This window comes from Excalfactoria chinensis, chromosome 6 (assembly GCF_039878825.1).
Source record: "Excalfactoria chinensis isolate bCotChi1 chromosome 6, bCotChi1.hap2, whole genome shotgun sequence".
Classification (NCBI taxonomy): domain Eukaryota; kingdom Metazoa; phylum Chordata; class Aves; order Galliformes; family Phasianidae; genus Excalfactoria; species Excalfactoria chinensis.
In genome coordinates, this window is record NC_092830.1 from 5,524,837 (window position 1) to 5,550,262 (window position 25,426).

At 43.5% G+C, this 25,426-nt stretch overlaps 1 protein-coding gene across 2 annotated transcripts; it reads right to left on the reverse strand.

Annotated features, from left to right (window-relative positions):
• Nucleotides 1-25,198, reverse strand: GPRIN2 (G protein regulated inducer of neurite outgrowth 2). 2 transcript variants are annotated; one of them, XM_072340877.1, is made up of 2 exons: nucleotides 15,488-15,766; nucleotides 1-3,233 (listed from the first exon to the last, which is right to left on the reverse strand). In XM_072340877.1, the coding sequence occupies exon 2, from the start codon at nucleotides 3,215-3,217 to the stop codon at nucleotides 1,400-1,402; it is 1,818 nt and encodes a 605-aa protein (XP_072196978.1). In that variant the 5' UTR covers nucleotides 3,218-3,233; nucleotides 15,488-15,766; the 3' UTR covers nucleotides 1-1,399. The 2 variants fall into 2 exon arrangements, with proteins under 2 accessions (XP_072196978.1, XP_072196977.1); XM_072340876.1 differs by lacking the exon at nucleotides 15,488-15,766 and adding an exon at nucleotides 25,118-25,198 and having other exon boundaries at nucleotides 107-3,233.
• Between the last annotated feature and the right edge of the window lie 228 nt (nucleotides 25,199-25,426).

Here is a 25,426-nt window from a genome sequence, read left to right on the forward strand (position 1 = left end):
GCTCCAAATTTTCTTTATTTCTATTTCAAAATAAAACGTAACGGATTTGGATTTTCTTAAGTTAAAAAGCATCCAAAAAACAGAGATAGAGTTGTCACATTTACAAGAGAAACACTTGAACAGAGATCTAACATTAACAATTCTTCATGTACACACTGACCGTATTTGAATTGGAAAACACATAGTGAACCCATATTCCTCTGAAGGGGCATCCATCGCACAAGTAGAACACGATACCCACATAGTTAACATTCAGATGAGCAGTATTTCTTCTAAATCTCCACTCGTACGTCTCATCTTTTCAAAGGCATAGGAAATGCTTCCATGCAAACTCTACTTGTGCTACCAACAGCTTTCTAGACAAATCTTTCAGCTCAAAGAGGTTCTGCACTATGCTATACTGAAGTTTTTCACTGGTATTTCTTTCTAACTTGTTTATGGGGGGAAAAGGAACTCTTGAAGCTGCCCGTGTGTCCAAGGCACTCAGAAGGAACAATCTTAGTTTTAGCTGTACTTTGGTAAAGACACAAAGTCTCACTTCCCGCAGACAGCTGACATCAGTGCAGACCGGGAACACAAGACAGGCAAAGATTAGATGCGATCTGTAGAGTACGATCACGTGGCAGACTAATATGGACGGCCTTTGTTTCAGAAAACAAGCATTCAAGAAGTAATTCACGCAACACGGGTCGTCTTTGGTAATACTTTACATCCGCGTTAGTTGGTAAACATCACATCTGTACGTTCAGATTGCAATTCATCTACTACATGGCAGTTGCAGGAGCATCCTCTAACGACACACCATCCTGCAAAGGGATGAGTTCTGGCTACGAATACTGAAATTACATTGTGTAGCAAAAGTCACCATCATCTTTTATATAATATTACACTAGTTTGTCATTTTATCTACAGCTCAGTTGGGTTTATAGTCAGTATTAGCACAAATTAACAGCAGAATGAACTCCAAAACTTAGGGAGTAGGGTGGAAAGCTAAGAATTTCTATCAAAGCATCATTTTCTAGCTTTGTTTCCTAGCCCCTAGATAGTGAAAATACTGAAAAAAATTCAACATCATTTTTAAAAGATGCATCATTTATAAAATAAATCTAATTCCTTGAAATACGGTGTAAAATTAACATAGAAGAACAAAAGTGCTACATTAAATACAGTCAACGCAATCAGATGGCATGTTGAAGATACAACCGTACGCCCCTTGTCCCATAGCCCAATTGTGGGTTTTTCCATGCTTTGCTCTTTGATGGCCACTGAACTTTCTCCACTTATCTGCAAGCGGATTGTCCACATGTACTGTGTTAACACTTGAGAAACAGCATTTATTTACAATTGAGAAAACAAACAAAAAAGCCCCAACGTGGCTGTGGCTGTCCTAGAGCTGCACTCACTCCACTGCAGTACTTGAACGAGCACAACAGCTCGGATATCTCAGAGAGTGCATCATTGTTCTGAATGGTCTTTTCTTCCCCACTTTATCAGAAGATGTCTCCTTCTTGAGAGGATCCTCATTGCTTTTCCCAGTCTGTTGGACAGGCTCTGTCTGGAATTGCTCTATTTGAATCTCAAGATGTTTCTGAATGGCTAAACCAAGGACTTCTGGATCCACAGACGCCCCATACACTTCCCAGGTCATTCCTTCATCATCCCACCTCACTTCCCGTACCGGAGACTTCGGGGCCTCCAGGTCTTGTTCCAAGTTCACCTCTGGGAACACGTGTGAGTGGTTTTCTGCTGCAGCTGCCGGGCTTGTTGCAACAGATTTGCATTCCATGGTCGGAAGAGTTTGTACCTCGGCATCTCTACGCTCACTAGCCGGTTTCAGTCCCTTGGTTAAATCATTCGCAGAGGTCATAGTCCACATATCTTTAGTTTTCATTGCTATGTCAGTCATTTGCTGGTTGCTAAAAGCAACACAAGCAGCCTGTGTTTCTGGAGAAGCTCTCTCCTGCTGAGCGCAGTGCTGAGCATGTTGTAGTTGTTCTCCAGGAATGCTACAGCACTTCAGGACTCTCTTGGCATCCAGGCCTGATTCACTTACTGAAGACACAAGCTTAGGATAGCTCAGAATGTCCGAAGTGGAAAAGGAATGAAAATAGTCAGGTGATGCTTGCTCTTTCCCCGACTCGCTAACTGAGCATACCAATCGCGGAACAAGCTGTATAGATGGTATGGGCAAAGAATGGCAATAGGCAGGGACAGTGGCATCTACTTTCATACAAGAGTCCTGTCTTATGTTACAGGGCGCTGCAGAATTATTATGAACCGTCATCACCATTGGTGAATACGCAGAGTTCGGAATATTGCTGTAAGTCAGACCACCATGAATAATCCCAGTGGCTTGACTGAGCATTGTCCTGTTGGAGAAACCATTTCCAGGCATGTGGGGTCCCAGAACAGCACTGTGAAATCTTCCAGGGTCTGTGTAAACAGTCGTATTATGTGAAATACCACCACTGTCAAAGGTATTCGTGGGTACTTTTTGGTCTATAGGTAGCGCTGGAAGATGAGTCACAAGGTTTTGATAGTGAGATGTATTTGCATTTATTTCTGATCCATATCTTTCTGTTTGGAAAGACATCCTCACCACTGACGGACCGTGCCTGCTGCTAGAAGAGCTAAGGCTGGAATCAGTAGCACTGGTTTCTATGTGAGTGACGTAACTCTGCAGTTTGCAACTGCAGGTTAGGTCTGAGTGGCTTCTCTGGAGGGCAGCTCTTGGTTCATCCATATTATCCATGCTTTGCTGTTGCTTAAAGCAGGCTGAAGAAACATTCTCAACAGTACTGCTCTTTACACATATCTTAGTGTCACCCACTTCCCAAGATGCTGGGGACTGTTCAATGATAAGAACATGGTTTGTAGTCTTAGATCTGCTCTGTGAATTGTTATCGGGTGACTGATCCTTCATGGTTTGGACCATGGACTCGAGTCCCATCAACCCAGACTGTGAGGAAGACCATCTAGGAGTTGGCACGCTTCTGGCATCACTCTCATGTCCCAGGGTTTGGCAGACAGTGCTGCTGTGGCTTTTCTTAAGCTCCTGTTTGTTGCTTTGCCTTTCCAAACTCGAATGCCCAGCACAAATGAGACTCGAGGAGCTCTTCGACAAGGGGTGACTGTTGACGTTCAAGAGACCATGACAAGCAGAACTTAGCGTGTCCTTATGGGAATGAGTGTGGAGCTGGTGGCTGTCAGCTGACATGGCAAAAGGGACAGATCTGCAAGAAATGGGGGGGGTGAAAGAAGCAATTTGAGAAGGTAATATAGAAAAGTTCACCTTGTTTTCTACTTATTAACAATATTCATCTAAACAACCTCAAGTACCATCTCTGCAGGACTTATGGAAGGAAGTTCACTCATAAGACCAAGAGGCCAAAGAGGGCAAGGCTGCATATTCAGACCTCTCAGTGAGAGGCTTCAAAGAGTCATCTGTCAACATAAGTGATAAATAGCATGCTTTTTGCTCCATCTGCCAAACAGACATCACTGCTTACACTTATAATTCCATTTTCAATGTTAGCTTTGACAAGCTAATAGTTCATCTTGCAATGTTGCCATCACTTGAAATTCACACCTGCATTGGCTGTTTTTCCATAATGAAATTACAGCGAACAAGACAACATAAAATACTATTATTTGGAATCACATCTCTGAGAAGTGTCAGGTTGAGTGCTTTGCAGTACAGACTTGCAATTGGCAGCAGTACTCTTTAGCATTAAGATCTGCTTAAATTTGGACAAGACTGTATGCCAAAAAATAAGGCAATCTCCCCTCCTTCATTCATATTTGTTGAGCTAGCAGTTATACTCATTATAGACACAGCAAGCCCACTCGGTAAACATGCACTCTCACTGACCGCTGGCATCCAGAGATAACAACACAAGCAATACTTCTTTCCACAGATGAAATTCCAGATTCTTGGGCTAGAGGCATTGCCAAGTGCAGCCTGGCCGTTGCTCTACTTCTAAGAGTATTTCAGAAGCGCTCACAAAATCATGTTCAACACTTAGGAGAGAAGCACATGCTAGGAAAGGGGTAGTTTTAAAACACTTCCCTCATCTCCTCCTCCAGAATGTTATCTATCCTGCAGCCACTTATACCTATGGGTATAGTCTGACACAAAGAGTCAATAGGAGTCAATAGGATTAAACACCAGAGCGTAGCAGTCTGCAAGGCGAAGACCTTATATTTAATCTCTTTACAAGTCAACACCTGCAAAGGCTCTCACACACATTGGGATGAAACGATATTTACTAATGCAAACCCTGCCAGAAATATTCAGTCTCAAGCAAAAGAAAGCTTCCAACAGACATGGCGCACAAGTGCTGCTTGGCTATGGGAGCATCAAAGAGCTCTCTCAGAAAGTTCACAAGGTTCAAACAGGTATATATCCACAGATGCCAAGATCTCTGTATGCCTTCTTTATGCAGCGTTTCTGCAGAAACCTGTGTAACCAGAGGTGTTGCAAATTTCAGTTTGATTCATCATCTAAACGAAGAGCAGAGACACATTCACCAGAGTGAAACAGATCAGACATCACTGGAAAGAATAGTCAGAATGATGTTCAAAACGAAACCTCCAAAGAGAACACTTTAGGATGTCTTTTTGTGTCCCACCCACATAGACTCCAGCTGCAGCTGAAATCATAACCAAAAGAGGGCCACAGACCTTAAAAACCCAATGTGAACAAACATTTAACAGTTAAGTGAAACAACAACTCATCAGGCAGTTCAGGACATAGCTAAGGAAGGGAAGGAAAAGCAAAACAAAACAAAAGGCTAGGAAGGAAAACAAAGCTCCATCCAAACAAGCTGAATCATCTTGTTCTAGAATAACGCACTTCTCTACCATGTTGAAATCCAAAGTCACATTTTCACAGGCAGCTCAAACGCTTCCCCATTTATAAGGCCACCTCTTCCTTTCCCCCCCACTTGCTTGTAGCCAAGAGCTATGAGCCCTTACACAACCACCAGGCAGAGCCTTGAGCCAGATGTGCACCCATGGGGCTCTGTGAGGACGTGATGGATGCAAGAACAAATGTCTGATAGGTCTGGCCTTTGCTGACCTCTGCTGCAGCAAAATGTTCCCACTACATTTCACATTAGCATGAGTGTGCACGCAGCCGTGTCAAACTGCGTCAGCTTGCTGACCCAGATCTTTTTTTCCTCCTTTTTTAACTGGCTTAGCACTCACTACACCAGATCATCAATTCAGCTGAGCATCCAGCCCCACTGATTGCTAACATTGGCTCAGGGAGGAAACAGATAAAGACCACCCACTCTACAGAAACAGACAAGTGGGTTAAGCTCTGAGCAAAGTAGTGCACATGCAGTGCTTTTCTTCCAAAGACTTCAGCACTGACACGCAGTTCCATATCTGCCTTCTCAGACATCTTCATTTCATGCACGCACTGCTGGAGCTGACACCCCAGAGTACACAGGGATTTTTGCATATACCGTATATCTTCCTGCAAGAGGTGGCACAACTCCACCTGTACACACACCAGGGATGCTGCAACATGAGCCTGTGCCGACTGCATCCAGCTGATGACTTCTGAGCAGCAGAAGGAAGCCAACCTGTCTGGGTGTGTACATGCATGATTTTAGCAGGGAGAGGCTGGGGACAGGTGAAAATCATGTTAGACTATTTAGAAAACAAACTCTCTACTGTAATTTTACAGCCATGCAGAGCCATTGCATTTTGTAAATTCTAAGGGAATCTGCACCTGAACGCACAAATAAGAAAGCACGAACCCCGTTATGAATATACAGAAAATTGTTAGATAAGCAGAGAAAGGATTAGGATAGAAATGGAATTAACATCCACTATTTTTGGCTTAGCTTCAGATAGCTTATGAGGGAATCTAGGCTGCTTTCACTAATTCCACTGAACTGCTTTAAAGCAACAAACATGTATTTTGCTATGACTTATGATTAAAGTTGCGACCTATTTAATGCACTAGTCAATTTAGTCTCAGAACATTAAATATCACATATGTTACCTACAGAAATATTACTGTCATTTCAAATACTTCAGCACTTTTATAGCACTTCCAAGTACAATTTTGATAGCAATCACAATTGGATATAAGATTGAGTAATTCATTGCTATCACACTATGTGAAGAGGAAGCTTCCATGTGATTTTCAGTACCACCTAAACCAGTATGATTGTATTTAGCTCCTGCACCATGTATTTGGTAGCGATTCCTTTTCTTCCTGCACTGGCGGGTTTCATAAGGATGTTATAATAAACGAGGCATCCACAAAACACATCCTAGATTTCCCAATGAGGATAGTAACGTGGAATATTGGCATGTAGAAGAGAATATGTTAATAACAAATCTAGCCATGCTTGCATTTCCTCCAATAAGCATTTGATAGTAATACAGCAGGTTCATCCACAACCCCAGAAAAGCAGTGTTTTTTTTTTTTTTTCTATTTTGAGTGGTGTCTCAAGCAAAAATAAATAAATCAGTGCAAAATCAGAATGTGGAAGTCAAGATATTCGATCCATACCAAAGGCTTAGGCTAGCAATAGCTCATTTCAGGGGTCCTCCATGGCGAGCGCCAACTCTTTCTGACAGAACACGTGGCCCAGAATTTGCTACTTTATTTGTACCCTCCTGGCCCTTGGCAACCGGCACAATAACCAGCTTCATTTGAGAAACAGAACTTTGGCGGCAGTACCACGCTCCAAGACAACGCGTGTTTTGTAGCAAGAGAATAGTGTGATTTTAATGAACTTACAAGATTTACTCGAATAGAAGGCTGCTATATCTAGGTTCTTAACTCTGCTTAAGCTTATTATGGACACCACGGGTATAAATTTGAAAAGACAAAAACAGTTTATGGTTAAAATAGCAGAATGTTCATTACAACCTAAGCAGCAGCTGTTAGTCAGCCATAAATATTACTAACATCTGTCTGGGACACACAGCACACAAAGAAATAACAAAAAGAACTCAGTGTCTGCCTAAGCATCCGAGTTACCTTTGGTACCAGAAACAATGCTGCCCATTCGCAAGGCTGCTATTTTAAGCAATGCACCTTCATTGTTAGAATCTACAGCCAAATTCCTGCAATAGATGTTTACGATCAGACAACTGGCACAAAGAAAAGTCTTTTCCATTAAGCCATTAGTTTCTTTTAGAGCTGTACTAATTTTAAAGAGGCTTGCACCAACGGAATGAAAAAACTAAGTGTGGCCATGTCTAAAAACCTGGCCCTGCCTGTATGCTTTGAGAATCACCAGTAACTCACACAAGGTAAGAAAGGTCTGCTCTGCGCCGACTCAACTGCGTCATAACATGAAGCCTGAGGATCTCCCCTTTACTTCTCCCACCTTAAAGAAATGGTCCATTTACAGTAATCACTACTGTTGGGCAGGGGGGAGTCAAACCATTTGAAAGGCATTGGCAAAACAGGATTAGCCCCGTTAAAAAGCTTAGAGATTCAAGCATCTGGGATTAGTTGTTTTGTGGCTTTGTTAATTTACCTTGGAGAGAAGTAGCAGAAAGGAAGAAACGGAGAAGCTGAAATGGTGGAAAAGATAGCTCTCACCAAGGAACTTCAGGTCTTTCTCTAAATAACACTAAACCAATGCAACCAGATTAATACAGAACCAGGCTGAAACCCCAATTACTTAATCTTTAATCCATCATCTTCCTTTCGGCTTTCCATTTTGGAATGGTTTCATATATTTATTATACCTTGTTTGCTTAAACCTGCTAATGCCATCCTCTAAATATTTTAGGTCATCTCCAAGTACCAGACAGATGTACAAAACAGACTGACGTGGGCACCTACACACAGCATCAGATGTGCAAACAGATCAGTGCAGACTGTGTTTGTGACTGGGAAGACATTCCAGGTCTGACTGCATGCTGTTACTTCCCCTGCATCACAAGAAGCATTGGTGACAGGAGTGATCACCATAGTTCCCTTGTAGGAAGAGGAACATAAGTACATTTGACAGGCTAGAAAACACAAAAGCAGAAGGAGTTATGACACTTAGTGTCCAGCAAGGCAAAAGCATAGATTTTAGTGTTCAGCAAAGCCAAAGCATAGATTATGACTGCAAAATGCACACAGACTATTCACAGCTTCTCTTTCATTTACGTTAATTATCACTTTCCAGTGATAATCCACTTGCCAGTCTTGGCTAAAAATGCTCAGCCCTGGCTTTCTTCTCCTTCCACCAGCTGAAGCTGAGCGTGCAGGACAGATATCTCTCTGTGTTCACTCTGCATGTGGCATCAAGATGACAGAACCCAAATCCTGAGGTTAACATGGGCAGCCTGTTCACCAGTGACCTCAGCAGAGAATACTTAAATAATAAGCATGTCAAAGATGAGTGTGTTTAAACATCTGATCATCCAAACACCTCAAGGCAGAATAGTGATGCCAACAGCATGCATCACCCTCAGCCATTTGAGGGGAGGAGGGAAAGGATCTGCCACAAGCAGACATGAAAGAGGGCTACAGATTACTTGGGGAATCAGTCGTTCTTAATGTACTTATCCTCTGAAGTGGGTAAAACTCGACTGTTGGATGGAATCAGGAAAGAAATTCAGTAGCCCAAGGCTAACCCCCTAGATAGAAGCAGGCTATGAAGTTGCTTAAATCACTGCACACACGAAGGAGTTTAAGCTCTTGGAGGCAGGAAATCGATACTCAGAACCAAGTGGAATGAAAAGGCTGAAATGGCCCTAGGAGTGTGTGAGCCAGAGAAGAGATAAAGAAGGAAAACAAGAGCCGGGCAGTCTGTATTCTAAAGTGATGCTGACAAGGGGGGTGATGCTGAGACATATGACTGCAAAGAAGGCTATCTTTATGATAACTTCAATGGAATCCCCAAGAGGGAAACTCACACTGGGCTGTAAATAACTTAATGGGAAAGCAGAGGACCACGCTCTATCACAAGGGAGGCATGTGTTGGGTGCAGTCCTGATGCCACCACAAGACAGATTGTGTAAGTGTGCGTCTTCTTCACCACCACCCTTTGTTCAGTTATCTATCCCACAAAAAACCTGACAGATCTGCTCAGTTGTACTTGATGCTTACTGTTAATATATGGACAGATCAGTTCTTTAAAGCTCTCCTGTTCTGTTGGGAGAATCACGCATATGAGGGAACACGGCTGGTCTGCTATCAAACGACTCATCCTTCTCAGAGCTGCATGGATCACCATTGCTTGTGAAGCATCATGAACATAAAAATCATATAGAAAACCCAAAGTCTGTCTATGGCCTGTTGCAACCGCATAGTGAGGAAGTACCACTACATATACATGAGGCCAGCAGTTGGCACATGTAAAATCCCACCCAAACAGGCTGAGTAAACAGGTATCCGCTTGCAAATTCACATGTCTCAGTAGAAAATACTCAAGCTACCTTCTTTGTCGTTTGCTTGAAAGCTTAATCACAACAACAGAAAGAGATGAACTCAGCTTGGCTTAGCCTGCCTGCCATATGGATACCCTAGCTTTGCCTTCAGGATTGAGCACTGTAAGTAGTTACTGCTGATTGCAAGAGCACTAAAATACTGTGATGCTCCACTCTGACAAATTAAGGTGCATCTGACACTTAAAGCAAGTCCACGGGCAGCTAGCAAGCATGCTGATGGGAAGAAAGTGGCCAAAGTGCCAAGCTTTCACATAATATGCCCTGTCTCCTAGATAATCTCATTTATTTGGGCCCTGTGTTACACTGCCAGTAACCACAGCTTTAGAGCTCATTAGGGTGACAAACAAAGAAATCTCAAGCCTGCCTCGAAAACACTGCCTGCTAGCATAGAGCACAGCAGCTTCAGTGTCCACATATCACCACTACTAGCAAAAGGATGGCAATTCCTACAGTAATATCAAGAAGTGGTGACATAAGCAAAGGTAACAGTAATCTGAAGCTCTTCAAACATCTGTGATGTCTAGAGAACGTTTTTACAGGCTGAAAGATGTCCCATCAGAACAATTAATAGTGGTACATTCCTCTTAGATATGTAGCAGCACCTGCCTAAACAACCTTACCTAACAAACTATCTAGCAAGACCAAGTAGTTTAACCTCGCTTCTTCATTTGCCTCTGCAACATACCAAAGGCAACAGAAACACAGATTCCTTATCAGTGTTCATGAAATGCACACACAATACGAACAGAAAGATAAAGAAGGGCGATCTCACTGCAAGTAGAAACTGCTCTGAGCAGTGGTAGGGAACAAAAGATGGCTGACTCCCAGATGATCAAAAATAGTTGGTTGGGGATAAGAAAGAGGAAACAACTGCCTCCTGTTTCTTTGTTTACTGTTATATGGTATGACCCTGAGCAAGTCGTTCACTTTCTGACTCAGTTTACTCATCTGTGACTCAGAGATTAGATGCAGAAGCCCCTGATGTAAATATTTAAGGCTTAATTTATGATTGCAAAGCATTATAAAAATCCCAGGATAAAAGATACTAGACATCGAGAAGAGCATATTCTGGTTCTTTTTTACTAGTATTTGGTTTGAAACAAACAGAGCATCTTTTTGCACAAAATTCATGTTGTGCTTGCAGAAAACTCAGCTATCTGGTCAAGTTTAGGACAAGGGATTCCTAATATATGAAACTGGTATTAACAATAGCTTTGTTTCACCAGAACTAGTTAAGTTTCTTAATTGGATGTCACCTACGTGCTGTAGATCATACAGTGTACATAATAATACCAGCTGTATTGTGCAGCAAGATTTATTGCAAGTAGATTCATTACAAGTTTTATAAGCAGAGCTGACACAACCAGAGATCATGTTGTCCTGCTCATTTGCATGTCCTTTGTTCATTTGCAAGCTTTCATTTACTTGGATGAACCTTCCACTTCTATCTCTGGCAGGAACTAGAAGAGCTTCTGTAGCAAATTTAAGGCTTGGTTCACACTACAATCTCTGTCCAAGGGGACAAGCGGTGTACACATTTAGTCTCATAGGGAAGGAAATGGACTTGAAAAAGACTATTCAATCACATTTGATGGCATTGCTACAGGTTTGCCCCAGTGTAGCATAAGCTACCTTTAAACTACACAAGGAAAGAATACAGCAGAAACTGCAGTGTAAAAACTTCCTTCTCAAAACTGGTATTTCACCACATCTAATAGTTACTATGCAAAAACGTGATGTCTAAAAAAAAGCAGCTTTCCCAATTACTCTGTGGTCTAATCAGAACTAAGCAGGCAACAGTTGCCTATAGCTTTCAGAAACAAAGAACATCCCTCTAATCTCTCAAGAATGGGAGAAGAAAAGCATTAGAACCTGGGGAGAAGAGGGTCTACACTCACAAGATGCTATTCAAAGCTTTGGACACCAGAGACCACAGGGAGAAAATCCAGGACACATAAAAGCAGCGGACCAAACTTGCAACTTTTAGCTCAACTTTGAGTGCATACTTAGAACTTCCTCAAGAGCTCTTGTTTATGTTCTTCTCCTCTTAGTTAATTTCAACCACAAAATAAGCTGCAGTAGCCTCTACTTCCTTATTAACACTTAGTCACATCAGGCACACAAATACTGAGGTATAAAGAGAGGAATTCAGGAGCTGCAAGACAATGCAGGTTCCTCTCATCAGCAGGATAAAGGCAGATCCCACCTGTAATACCTGGACAGCTGGAAGAGAACTCATTAAGCATCTCCTATTCACTGCTGGCAGCAAGATACCAACTATGTAAAATTATTCAGTGTTATAGGAATTCTTTGCCATTCAAGCATTTTTGACGTATTCAAGACCAATGTGGACAATAGCCTATGAAACCTGATCCAGCCTCATAGCCATCTCTGCTTAGAGCAGGAATTGCAGGAGATGAGCTCCTAAGGTCTCTTCAAAACGGAATGATTCTGTTACTCCTCATCACCTTACATTTTCAATTGTCATTGCAAAATGACAGATCTTATTTAATGGCTTAGTGGAACTTGCAGCTTCTACAAGGTAAAACAGGAACAAGTTTTGACAGGTCATGGGAGTAATCCCAGTACTGTACAGACTAAGAGATACATGTGAAAGAGGCAACTCCAAAGGTTTATTTTCCAATCAGTTAGCAACTTTCTTGTTGCTAAAAAGCACTCGACTCTCTCAGTAGTTTAAAGGCTGTTTCAGAACCAAGAAAAGCTGCTGAAACAGGATGCATCTTCGTCCCCGACACCATTTCAGGACATACTTATCCACCCTGTATATTCACCCAGCTCAGTCACAGACAGTGCACTTTCCAGCAGACACTTTGCAGGAAGCAATAAAATAATTTCCAAAGCCTAAAAATGGCCAAGTTCAGAAGAGTTATGGTGGCCCTGTGTATTCATCATCTCTCCAACTTCCACATCAGGTTTGTATAGTTTATGAGCTGAAAAGGCAGTTGAGTTGTCCAGTTCAGCTCAGATGAACTGAGTTCTGTCAGTCTTACGCACTGTTGACTGGAGTAAAGCTTCTGCAAGCCAAATGAAGGTCTCACATCTGCTCAATCCATTAATCTTTGTAGGTGTGCCCTTCCTAAAGATTAATTAGCAAACATTCTGTAGAAGGAGAAAGTCTCCCGCTCCTTTCTCTGCTTTGTATCAAATCCACGGTGCACAAGAGGTAAGCTGTAACTCCAGAAGACACCTGGCACAGAGCAGTAGGTCATTACAAAGGTGATCCTTTTTAGGATGGTTCATAGGTGCACAAAAACACCTTGAAATAACCCATGCCCTTAATGCTCATGCTGAACACTAAGCTGGCAAAGACGTGGCTGATGATATTTTCATTTAGCTGGTCTGCACCTGCTCTCAAGTGAGCGTATGTACTTCAGCAGCCCCAGAGTGATCTATGGAGATTCTTGTTGCTGAAAAGAATTGCCCTGAGTGGAACTTTATTCTGAAGTACTTTAACAGCTTTGATACAGGAAAGAGACCATCTTCCCTGTCACCTACTACTAAAGAGCCTAAGTCCTGCAGCACTGTTCCTAACGTAGACATGGACTAACTTCTGCCTATCTTCAGATGAATTTAACAGTTCTAACATATCCATAACAAATACTGCATTACAGATCTTAACCAGAGAGCAGCTCGTTTAACATCTCTCAGTTAACTGTCCTCTCTACGTACCCCTCCCACAGATATTCCTGGCCATTGTACTCCAATGTTTATTTTCATTCCTTGCCTCTTTTTCCTTCCACAGAAACAAGACCTCTATTGCCAATGTAACATCGCTCCCCGAAACAAAAAGACCATTAAGAGTTTGGATTATATTCTAGACATTCCAATAGCTAAAAGAAGTGCTTTCACATACGATAACATACATGCACACAGACTTACCATTAATGGGAGATAAAACCCATCAGCATAGCCCAAGGCATGCAGTTGACTACTCAATATATAATCAAGTAAACATTAAGGATGTTACCTTCAGAAAGAACATGAATTCCTATTACAGAAATAAAGGCAGCTTAAGGAGCTTCCATAACACTGCTTTCTACATGCCTATTTGTAGAGTAATGTGGCTTACCACCTGCATTTTGCAAAGGCCAAAATTATAGTGATCTTTTTCTTATTCCCATTTTCTTCCCCTGTAATTCCCTTATTTACTGTACAACGGAGCCACAAGAATGAACCAAAACACCAGTGCTCACAAAATCCATGGTGTTGCTCATGGTAGCAGGGGAGAAAAAAAAAAGGGAGAAGCTGACAGAGTAATTGTAATATCATTTGCAGCCTATGATTAATGCTATATTGTTCTTGGGAACAGACTGGTCTGGGACTACAGACATGCAAGATATTGCATACAGCCAAAGACAAACTTAGATTTATCTGGGGAAATAAGAGAATCATCCAGTCCCTTTAAGGTCACTTGCAACAATAAAAGCATGGTACATAATAACAGCAACAGGAGTTCTATTTGTTTCTGATTTGCTGGAAAAGGGTGGTGGAAAATGCATGAATTCCATTAACAGAACTCTCTTTGAAAGCTTCTTTCCTAGACTGCATTCACTTGAAAGAAGTACAACAGCTTGCAATACCCAAATGTAAGGGAATGGTCAAATACACTCCATATTCATATTCAGCCTCTAATCTCCAGAGTTGCTGAAGAAGAAAGAGGATTTTGCTGCTCTTCTGTACAGAACTATCCCACAACAAGTATAATGTTATCTGACCAGTATAGTCAATACTTCTATGCATTTGGAGTGCTTTAAAGCTACTTCTGATATACATCATTTTGTCATTGCTCTAAAGCAAGAGAAAACTAACCTTCAGAAGTACAATAACTATAAATAATGGTTCTTGTTTGTTCCACTTCCCCTCACACATTCTGGTTTTCCAATGTGATTTTAAAATCGTTTTGTTTGCCACGTAAGGAAAAATGTGGATGTGGAGTGGTTAACTAATGGATATTCATCAGATTTGGTGCCGTAAGCCAGCTGAAACACTACAATGCCGTATGGCATTCAGCGCTCTTGTTGTCTGTGCAGCCCTAGGAAAGCATCAATATCTACACTCTAACTACAGCTCTGCAGAGCACAGCTCAAGTAAAAACACCTGGGTAGCATATAAACAACAAAACCTTACAGTCAGAGAACAGTGCTTTTACAGAGTGACTGAGCCGTGGCATAGAAAACAAAGTACTCAACAAATCCACCCTCTTAAATTAAACTTCCCCCAGCCCTAATTATTAGACACACAGACTCGTCAGATCTTACTGCAGTCCTACTGCTTCACTTGAAACATGCAAACAACTCCTTGCGGACTGTCCTCTACACCTTGGTGAGAGGAAATCACTGATACTTTTGTGTTGGCTAATTACATCAAAACCAGAGTCACTGGTTCATCACCTTCATGCAAAACTCAAGGTATAAAGAAGAAAAAACAGCGGTTATCTTCCCAGCCATCTGCTACGCTTTGAGTTCTGAATGCAGAAATAAACGTTTGCTTTCCCCACCCCTTTTAAGCCTCTTCCCCCAAACCCAGAAGTGCATCAGCACAGGTTTGTACATTTAATCACAGGTTAGGAACTGCAACGCATGCACAAAAGGAATTAAAAAAGCAGCATGTGGTATGCTTGGTGGTAAAGAAGAGAAACCATTCTCCGGTAGATTAGTATCAAAAAGTAACACATAAAGCCATACATAATCTAGAAATAGGGTGACGAGTCTATTCTACACATACTTACAAATACATACACACCTCAGTTAAAGACACAAGCACAGAATAAAGCCCCCACAATGTGCAGAACTATATTAAATTCCACTGGAGTTCTGAGCCATAGATCTCCTATTTAACTACAAGAGAAAACTACAATTCCCTTGGCTTTTTAGTCCAGCTGCCAACCCCCTGCTGCCAGCACAGCTTACAGAAGCCCGGCTCTGTCTCTGTGCGGTTCCTCTCCCTTCCCCTCATCTGCTGTGTTACTCTCAAAGACCTGCCAGAAAAATCAATGTCCTTATAGGAGACGAGAGAACAGGCACTGCGTGACTCCCGTGGTCCTTACCTTGCCCCTATTCAGAGATGGCACATCCAGCTTCCCTGTCCAAGCTACTTGGAGGGGATGGAAAATAGATGCTCAGAAATGTATGGAGAATGAAAGCCAAAAGAGTTCAGATTTCCTTTGGAAACTGAGCTCTCTGATCCGCCTGATGCTGTTGACACTAAGGTGAGTATATAAGGGGAAGGAGGGGGGATTGCTAGAGAGCATCTAAGGCAGGAGACTGGGAGATGGGGTTTCCTCTGCCTAGAGGTGACGCCCCTTCCTGCCTCCCCCTTGGCTGGAGAGGAAATAAAATGGAGCTCAGAAGGGAGGGAGAGAGATAATCCTGCAGCTTCATCTGATTAGAGAACAGGGCCTGTGCAGAGCCAGCAGTGCTGCCAGGGAAGCACAGGGAGGGGAGGTAAAGAGGGGCAGGAAGAGGAGGAGCAGAAGGGAAGGAGTAGAAATGAGAGAAAAAGGAAAGAAGGGATACAGAGGAGCCAGCAGCTGGGTCAAGCTACCCTGCCTGCATTCAATTCCTACCCTTATGGAAATGTGAAAATATCAGTAGGAGACATTCCCTGCTTCTGGTAATCTAGAGCATAAACAAGCAGAGAAGCAACCACACATATAAACACACACAAAAAACAAACAAACCCAAATCCCAAATACACCAGCTGTATGGGTATGGGCTGCTGACCAATCTGTCCCAATGGATTCAAAAGACAGAATGTTTGAGCTGAGAGAGATAGGAAAAGCAACGTGCCACAAATTGCTGCGCCTCATGGGGCACCCCCTGACACTGGCAGGGTTCTGTATCACTGCTGCTGTCCTGTCCTCTTCTGGTAGGAGAACCCCAGACAGGCCACTCGGTTGGCAGAGGGAGGCCAAAACCCTCCCACCCCCATCTGATGCTTTTGGAAACAAAGATTGCAGCCTGGAGCCTTCAAAAACCAAGTCATTTTCTACGTGCTGTCAGGTTTTGCTCCTAAGGGATCCTTACACATACACACACACTGAGCAATTGCTCCTTCGGCTGCAGGACAGAAGGCATTTCAGGGGTTAAAAGCCATGCCTAGGTCAGCAGCAGCTTCCTGGCTTTATTTCACTCGACAAGTTTATTACAGCAATGAAGCAGAGTTGGCATTTCAAATCAGCTGCTTGTGCTGACCTTGCGCACCCTGCAAGGCTAGAAACAGAAGTTCCTTGAACCCAGCTGTTCCAAAGCACTCCTTTCCTGGTTCCTGGAAGCCCAGGCAAACTCCCCACAACAGTCTAGCTTCCAAATTTGTCCCAAGTTGTCCCACATCCCAAGAACATATACAGAATAAAACCTCTACAGGATAAAGTCACATACATTTCCCATCCAGGATTTGCTAAGTCCAGCAAGATAGACAGTTTTCAAGGAAATCATCAAAATGAGAGACACTGCTGACCAACTGTCACCTGAACAGCTTCCATATCATTAGAGTCATAGAATCACAAGGCTGGAAAGGACCTACAAGATCATCTCATCCAACAGTCCTCCCATTACTGTAGCTACAAGCCACTAACACATATCTCATATCTCCTCATCCAGATGCCAACACGTATCATTGGCACACAGAACATTGTGTGTAGAGGAAACCAATTAGCCAATATCCTATGGTGCCTTCAGATACATTGGGCTAACTCCAGCCTACAAGCATGAATTCCTTTAGGGAAGAAGTGCCTCTCTGAGCTGACTCACAAAAGTGCTGCTTGCAATTTGCTCATATCTCTGTCTGCAGGCTTTGTTTGCAAACCCTGGAAGGCTGCTATTTCCTGCCTGCTGATTTAAAGCCACTTAAGCCAGTGAAGCCGCACCTGCAGCCTGGTCAGCTTTAGTTTAATGCATTTCTGAAACACATTCTAGTCCGCGAGAACAACGTAGCCCTCCAGGAACAGCACACTGTCTTGTGGATAACGCTGCTCGCTTGCCTGAATGTCACCTGTCACAGCCTATTGGGATCAGGTCTCGGATAGTGCCATTGTAGAATAGTTCTGAGTGCTTTTGAAGACTAACAGCACTGCAGAACAGTCTGTGTGAACTTGCAAAATAAAAGCTAAAGGCACCACAGGCAAAACAAACAAACAAACCCTTTCATTATGTACAGAACCATTTGGATGCTCTCCTCTCCAGATACTGCTGACCCCTACTGAAAATGGTACTCTGCTGGCTCATGCTAACTTTCTCATCCATCAGGATAGACCCCCAGCTCCTTCTCTGCAGATTGCTCCGTCCAGTCTGTATAAACACCTGGGATTCCTCCGGCCCAAGTGCAACACTTGGCACTTTGCCTTGTTGGACCTCATTAGATTCACCCAGGCCCACCTTTCAAGTCTGTTGAGGTCCTTCTGAATGGCATCCCTTCCTTCCACTGTGCCAACCGCACCACTCAGCTTGGTGTCATCAGCAAACCTGAAGAGGGTGCACTCAATTCCATCACTGATGTCATTGATAAAGATGTTAAGGAGCACCTGTGTTTACCAATAGCATCGGTTTGAACACATATCAACAGTCTACTTAAGAAACCAACTCATGATGTATATACATATATACATATATACGTGCTTAACCTAAAAGCTCTTAGAGCTACAAAGCATCTTTGCATGTCCAGGAGTTATTTAGGAAAAGGCAGCCCAGCTGTAGCCTGTGTGGCTCATGATGAGCCTTTCTCTCTAACTTCTCTTCTTAATGTGAAAAGGAAGATGATTTATTGGGTTTATCTCATCTGCTCATATCATAAGGTCATTAAGAAATCTGTCAGGTCACCTACATTCCTCTTTCTTGGGAATAATGCTGTAATACTACTGACATAACCTTTTCCAAGGAGCAGCACAGTACTCTTACTGGAGGATTAATCTTTTCAAAAGCTTTCAAGGCTTTTTAGTACTGTGAAAACTGGTATTTTAGAGCCACAGCACCTAATGTAGTTTTTTTCCCCCATCTTGGTTTTGAAAGCAGTTTGTTCAACAAAGCAGAGCAGTTCTTTCACCTTGATTTTGCCTTGGCAGTTGAGAAGGCAGCCTGCTGGTATAAGCAACCTCATCTGTTTCAAAGACTTTCCCTTTTATTTTACCAAAGGAACAGAGCAACAATTGATGATGGAGAATGCAAACAAGATGCCTCTTTTAAGCATATTTTGTGTACACCAAAGATTTCATGTCACAAAACCTAGACTATCATCTTGAAACAAGGGACTGTTACTATGCTCTTACTTCTGCTTTGCCTGGATCTCACTTCCCCCTTTGCACAACTGCTGCTCTCCGCTGTTGCTTAATATCCAGCAAGAAAAAGTAATAAATAGAAACATACATGGAAAAAGAAAACACACACACACACAAAAAGAACCCACAATGAAAAAACAAACAAGCAAGCAAACAAAAAACAAAACCAAGCAAAAATGCTTCCAGCCACTTCTGGGATAGCTTTAAGCTGCTTCTCGTGCCACAAGAGCTTTGCCCTTTTTGGGAATTTAATCACATGTTTAGGTTCAGTCTCCGTGTTGTTACAAGTCTCCCATCTGTTCTGTTAGGTGCCCAGAAACAAAGAACAGAAAAACAAACAAGCAGAACAAAACATCAGACTTTGAGAAGGGCAGTAACTTTGTTTTACATCACAGATCTGAAGCCTTCTCAGAAACACAGCAGTGTACAGAAGGATGGCCCTCAGTTACCTTTCACCAATGTGAGTCCAATAATTAACTGGTTTTTGGGCAACAAATAGAAAAAGGAAATCCTGGTGTCCTTTCTGGGTTGTAGCTCATACTGGGGGCTAAGTGCTGTGAACAAAGCAGAGACAGCTGGCTCTGCTTAATGACAGACACACATATATGACATCTAAATAAAGGTCTGAACGTCTACGCCTCAGTTTCCAGATATAAAATGAGGAAACGGTTTTAGCAAGAAGGTGGGGAAAGTACCAAGGAAAACACTGTACAAGAAGAAAGAACTGCAGCTTGGGAACGTAATTTCCCACTCTGGAAGAAAACCAAGCTGTGCAGCCCCAAGAAAGGCACTATTTTCCCATATGACCAGGAATATTCCCAAACAGCCTGGCTTGTAGTTGTTGCAGTCTGCTTGTCTGGTGGCCCACAGCCTCTGGATGAACATTCAACACTCTTAAACCAGCCTTCCTCTCCCTGGGCTTCAGCAGCAAATCCATCTCTGACCTTCGCCCTGCTCTGTTGTTCTCCCTGACATCCCTCAGGTGAGTTGGGAGATCAGGATGTGCAGGGAGAGAGCATGACAGAAAGACAGATGGACAACAGAGGCTTCAGGGTATTCAGGGGAATGTGAAGAGGCTTTGGATATAGTCTATGTGTCTGCCTTTACTGGTTCACCCTCATAACAGGAGTGATCCCATTATGCAACCAATATAACAGGGATGACAATCCAAATTAGACACCGAGAGCAACAGTACCGTGCACTAAATATGGCGTGCACAACTCAAACCTGTAAGGTACTACACACACATCTCCGAGCAGCCCCACAGCAAGGAAACAGCGCTATTTCAAGTATGGCCAGAGCCAGATAGAACTCAGTGAGAAGGGCTGTAAGCCTCAGGCTAGCTCTGCCCACAGTAATCTGCAGGTTTGACTCTGTGATGGATTGAAATGCAGTAACAGTGTTTATGCAACTAAATCTTGTTCTAATCCATTAGTTTATGTAACCTTTGCTCACGGACATACTGACTCATAGGTCTCGGGAATCCAAAGAAAACCTTTAACTCTCTCCCACCCTTCAGCCCCCTTGGTTGCCAAATACACAAACAGAGCTCTCATTCATTCTCTCTGAGAAAAAAAAAATCAGGTTGGCAGGACAAAAAACAAAAGTACCAAGTCCTAAAAAGCAAGGTAAACACAATCAAAGTGGGATACAATGGTAAGTGGGATACCAGTAGGCAGGTGCCCTGCAGGCTGGCATCTTCAGAGGTATGCTGTATCACCAGACCTCAGGCTGGGAAAGGAACTGAAATGGTTAGGTTGGCTCCTTGGGGGGAAAAGAAGTGTAAGCAATGGGAGCAGGCAGCGTACAACAGGCTGCAGCAGGCAGGTTCAGTCACTGCTAGCCTGCCCACATCTGCTTCCATTGGTCCCCCTCGTGCTTATTTGGCTGGCCAAGCTCTAACCTAGATTTTTGAAAGGATTTGAATCAAAATGATCCCCCCCCCCCCCCCCCCCACCAATTGAAGATTTCACATAAGTTCTGTGCTGGTGCCCATGTGACTCTTTCTGATTCCATTTCAAATGAAATTGAGGATTCTGGCACAAGTCAGAGCCCACTGATATGTGTTTAGGAGAAGTCATGACTTCTTTTTGGGGCACAGAAGACACTACAACTTACTTGTGCAGTACCACACGTTCTGTGAATGGGTCTGGCCTTCCTTGTAGCCTACATGCCTACAACACTTCCTTACCTCTACTTTTGTGGCAACAGCAGTACAAGAACAGGCACAGTATCGTTTCATACAGAGCCCCTTTATACATCATGATGCTTTCCCAGCGCATCCTGTGATCGCACTGAATCCACATGTCAGAGCCAGAAGCTGGGTCAGTCACCCAGCACAGCCCCGCGCAGCCGTTTACAAACTACAACCCAGCAGATGGAGCCAAAGAGCTGCAGGTGACCCGCAGCCTCCAGCAGCTTTGCAGAGTCGCTGAATTCATGCATTGAACTCACCTACAATTGGGACTAAATTACATGAAAAGTTCACCCTTTTCCCCCTTTCTTCCCCCAAAACAAAGAACAATTTTTGCTCACGGTTGTAAATTCGCAGTCCCGCTGAGCTATACCCATTGGGGGCTGCATTGCACATGGAAGTACGAAAACAAAGATATGGCAAGGGTTCATTTTGCACATGTACACAAGTAAGCATGCAGGGAAAGCATCATGATGTATAAAGGGGCTCTGTATGAAATGAGATTTTTCATTCACATTTTGCTTTATGAAACAGTGACAAATGCATAGCTTGCTAAAGCCAAGAACTAGAGGTCAGCTCAAGGCCAACAACAGACTGTGGGAAGAAATTCTTATCTCTGTTACACAAGTGTGAATCTGGAAGAATTCCAGTTATTAAGCAACCTATAAAATACGGTCAACAATAACTATTAAGTCAAAATGCTTTTGCGATGGTTAACTACCAGTAATTAAGGCTGGTGCAGAATTTGGGAGCCTGTGAATAAAATGCCCTATAGAAATTGGAAGTACTGATTGTTTTTGCCATTCACCATTATGCTTCTGCATACTGATGCAATCACTTTGCTGCAGCGAGGGTGGCTGTTAGCACTCCCCACAGATTCGAGTCCATTATGTCCCTGGCTGAAACATTACTCTGAATTAAATTAGTCACATATTAATTGGGAAACAAAACCTACCTCTGTACAGAAGTCATTCGAGCTGAAGGTGCCACCAGTGTGAAAGGCAAAACTCTCAAGGAAGTGATGGAGATGGCCAGAGAACTAAAATGCATTTCACTTTAAATGCCTGGATTTAATATAATGATAATCAAAAGAAATCTTGTCATTGAAATAAATCTGATCTAACTTTAAGAATATTAATAAATTACAGCAGAGACCACATGTTAAAAGGAAACTGCCAACTGAACTATGCCAGCACTACTCACCCTTAGAACTATCTGGTGCCTGCGATTCCACAGCTGCATCTTCTCTAAGCATTCTTTGGCTTTTACATTTAAAATGGTGCTGCATAAATGCCTGCAATCACAGAATGGCTGAGGCTGGAGATGATCTTAAAGATCATCCCGTTCCAACCACTGCCATGGGCAGGGTTGCTGATCACTCTATCAGGGCTGGGGCACCCACAACCTCCACGGCCAGCAGTGCCACTGCCTCACCACCCTCTGAGTAAAGTCTTTCTTTCTAACATCTAACCACACTGTCTCCCCTTTTCATTTCATCTTGTCCTATCGCTATCAGACAGCGTAAAAAGTCAGTCCCCCTCCTGCTGCATTCAATACTGGAAGGCCACAATGAGGCCTTTTTTTCTCCAAGCTAACCAAGCCCAGCTTGTCTTCACAGGAGAGGTGCTCCAGCCCTTGGAGCATCCTCACGGCCCTCCTCTGGACCCGCTCCAACCCCTCATCTTTCTTATGCTGGAGACTCCAGAGCTGGATGCAAGACTCAAGATGGGGCCTCACAAGGGCAGAGTAGAGGAGAACAGTCACCTCCAGCTCCTTGCTGGCCTGACCTCCTATGATGCAGCCCAGGATACCGTAACCTGCTCTTTCAGGCTGCAAATGCACACTGCTGGCTCACATTCAGTTTCTCATCTTCCAGGAGCCCTCCGGTCCTGGACTCCAAAGTATCAGGTCATGAACAGAACAGCCACAAACAAAACACACATGTGAATTCAAAGGTACAGATTCGTACTGTATTCACTAAGAAGCCAGCATTGGCAGACGGAAGGAGTTAGGATGAAGAACTACTTCTGTGCTGTGTACAAGTGATCGTGTTGGTTCAAAGCTGTTCGGTTGCATTTTTCTTGCAAGTAAAAGATTAGACTATTACACTGAGGGACTTGCTGTGGTCAGCCAGTCTCGGGGCGGAGCAGCCCGCTCTCAGTCCCCCGGTGGGGGGCGGCAGCTCCCGGCCAGCCCCGGGCGGGGTAGATGGAAGCGAGCAGCGTGAGGAGCCCGAGCACACATGTCCGGTAAGTGCCGGGCTGCGGGCGGGGGGTGGGCGGGTTGTCGGGGGGCAGGAGGAGGATTCGAGGGTAGGAAGCCGACAGCTGCCGAGGAGATTGCAACGGGAGCAGCAGGGCAATGGCAGATTAGAAGACACATACTTTGTCACGGCACACAATGGATTCAGCTTATTTCAGAGGTTGGCTTTGTGAGCAGTGCTACATTGTGCTCTGAGCCATTGGTTCTGTTTCTGATCTGATCAGACTAAATAAAGAATATGAGCCAAATTCTCCTTGCTCTCATTAAATCCCAGGCAGCTTTACTGAAATGGGCGCAACAACTAGAAAAGCAGAACTGGACACACTGGCAGAGAATTGTTCAGAAATACTCATTTTGCACTGAACAAATTCAGGACATCAAATTCATGAAAGGAGAGATGAGGAACTCATTCTTTTACTCAAAATCAGGGCACAGTTGCTGCACTCTCCTGCATCACAGCACACCTCAGCTCTACGTTCTTAATGACAGAAGTTATAGGAGAGCACAGGACTGCTGCTGGGAGCATTAAGGACTGCGGGTTGGAGAGGACACAGGTTAAACAGAGCCCAGCTGAGCTTGCTCCAGTATTAACTTCTGAAAGGTAGATCAGAGAGCTGAACCACCAGCCATCAGTATTTGGGTTGTTGATACAACACTTCTATGAAGCAAATCACTCATTTCTATTCACCTTCACCAGGATTAGATTAAAGCACTTTTCTGCATCAGGCTTCCTAAGCTATAGATCTACCAGCTGGCTGCCTGAAGACACACTTGAGGGTACCCTGTAAACATAAGAGGAACACACACACACACTGGAACAGGTTGCCCATAGAGGCTGTGGATGCCCCATCCTTGGGGGCACTCAAAGCCAGGCTGGACGTGGCTCTGGGCAGCCTGGTCTAGTGGTTGGCAACCCTGCACATAGCAGGAGGGTGGAAACCAGATGGTCATTGTGGTCCTTTTCAACCCAGGCCATTCTATGATTCTATGCTTTCTGTGCTCAGGGCTGGATCTGTTACATATTTCCTCATGCTGTGCATTCTTATAAAAGAAAACTGGGTTACCAGTGTAGTGCAAGCACATTTGTCCTCATATTAATATTAACCCATATCAAACAGGCACTCATTTCACATTCCTCAGAGTGAGTACTGCACTAATAAGCCTGGCTAAATACCAGAGTGTATCCAGCCTGGAGGAATGCATAGTGAAGTGCTCACCTCTGTGGAATAGGCAGAAACAGGCAGGCTGCTCCGTGGGCTCACATGCAGCCAGTGCCTGCACAGAGCTAAGGGAATACACACCTGGAAGGGAGCTGGGAAAAAAAGAAAGAGGTCAAGCTGGCTCTTGTGATTGTACCGAAGGCAGGAAAATGAGATAGGATGGGAGAAAGGCCTTGGTGGCACTATGGCCAGGTTAATTTTAAAGCAAAGTATTTACATAAGTGTTCTGTAGCTGAAGGACATCCCGTATCACTCAGTGCCACGTGGTAACAGAAGAAAGATCAGCAATACATGCACTGCTAGTTTTGAAGTCAGAACTGCTACAAGTGACTGAGTTGTGTTTGCAGTGCCTTCATTTCTACTACCATGTAAAGGTGACTAACTGCAAGGTATCTGCCAAGCACAGACAGAACAAACCATAAGCACATACACCTCTACCAGATGAGTCGTATCTATAGAGGTTATGGGTGCTTTAACATAGAAGAACTATTCGGATATTTAAGTACTCCTAGCCTGTGCTCAATGATGCTGTCTATAAGCACGCCAAGGTCAAGGTCAATTTTGAATTACTGAATTACTGCAAAGAAGCAAGGATGGAAAAGGTGCAACATGAATAGTTCAAAATAAGATGAAAAAGCAAGAACCTCTCATCAGAGAGGTGATGAAAACAGTTCAAGTTAATGCCTTGGTGCTAATGAACAAACAGAACAGCAGCAGCCTTCTTCTTACCTTAGGAATGCTGTCCAGAAGGAAAGGCAGCCCATGTGCTGCTGTGATGTAGGACACTGGGATCCGATCAGGAATGGGTCCCTACCTATGGGAAGTAGTACAAAAAGGCCACATGAAATTGCAGTCAGTTCTCCAGTTCCTTTTGCTTACACTCACTGCTGGAGGTTACAGGCCCCACCTGAGGAAGGTGCATCTCAGCAGACTATCTCAGCATGCCCACACGAGTCAGAATTCTATGAGATTGCAGATAATTTGGGGTTGATTTTAATCAAACCCATCTACCTGGATGTCAGTGTAGTACATGACGCT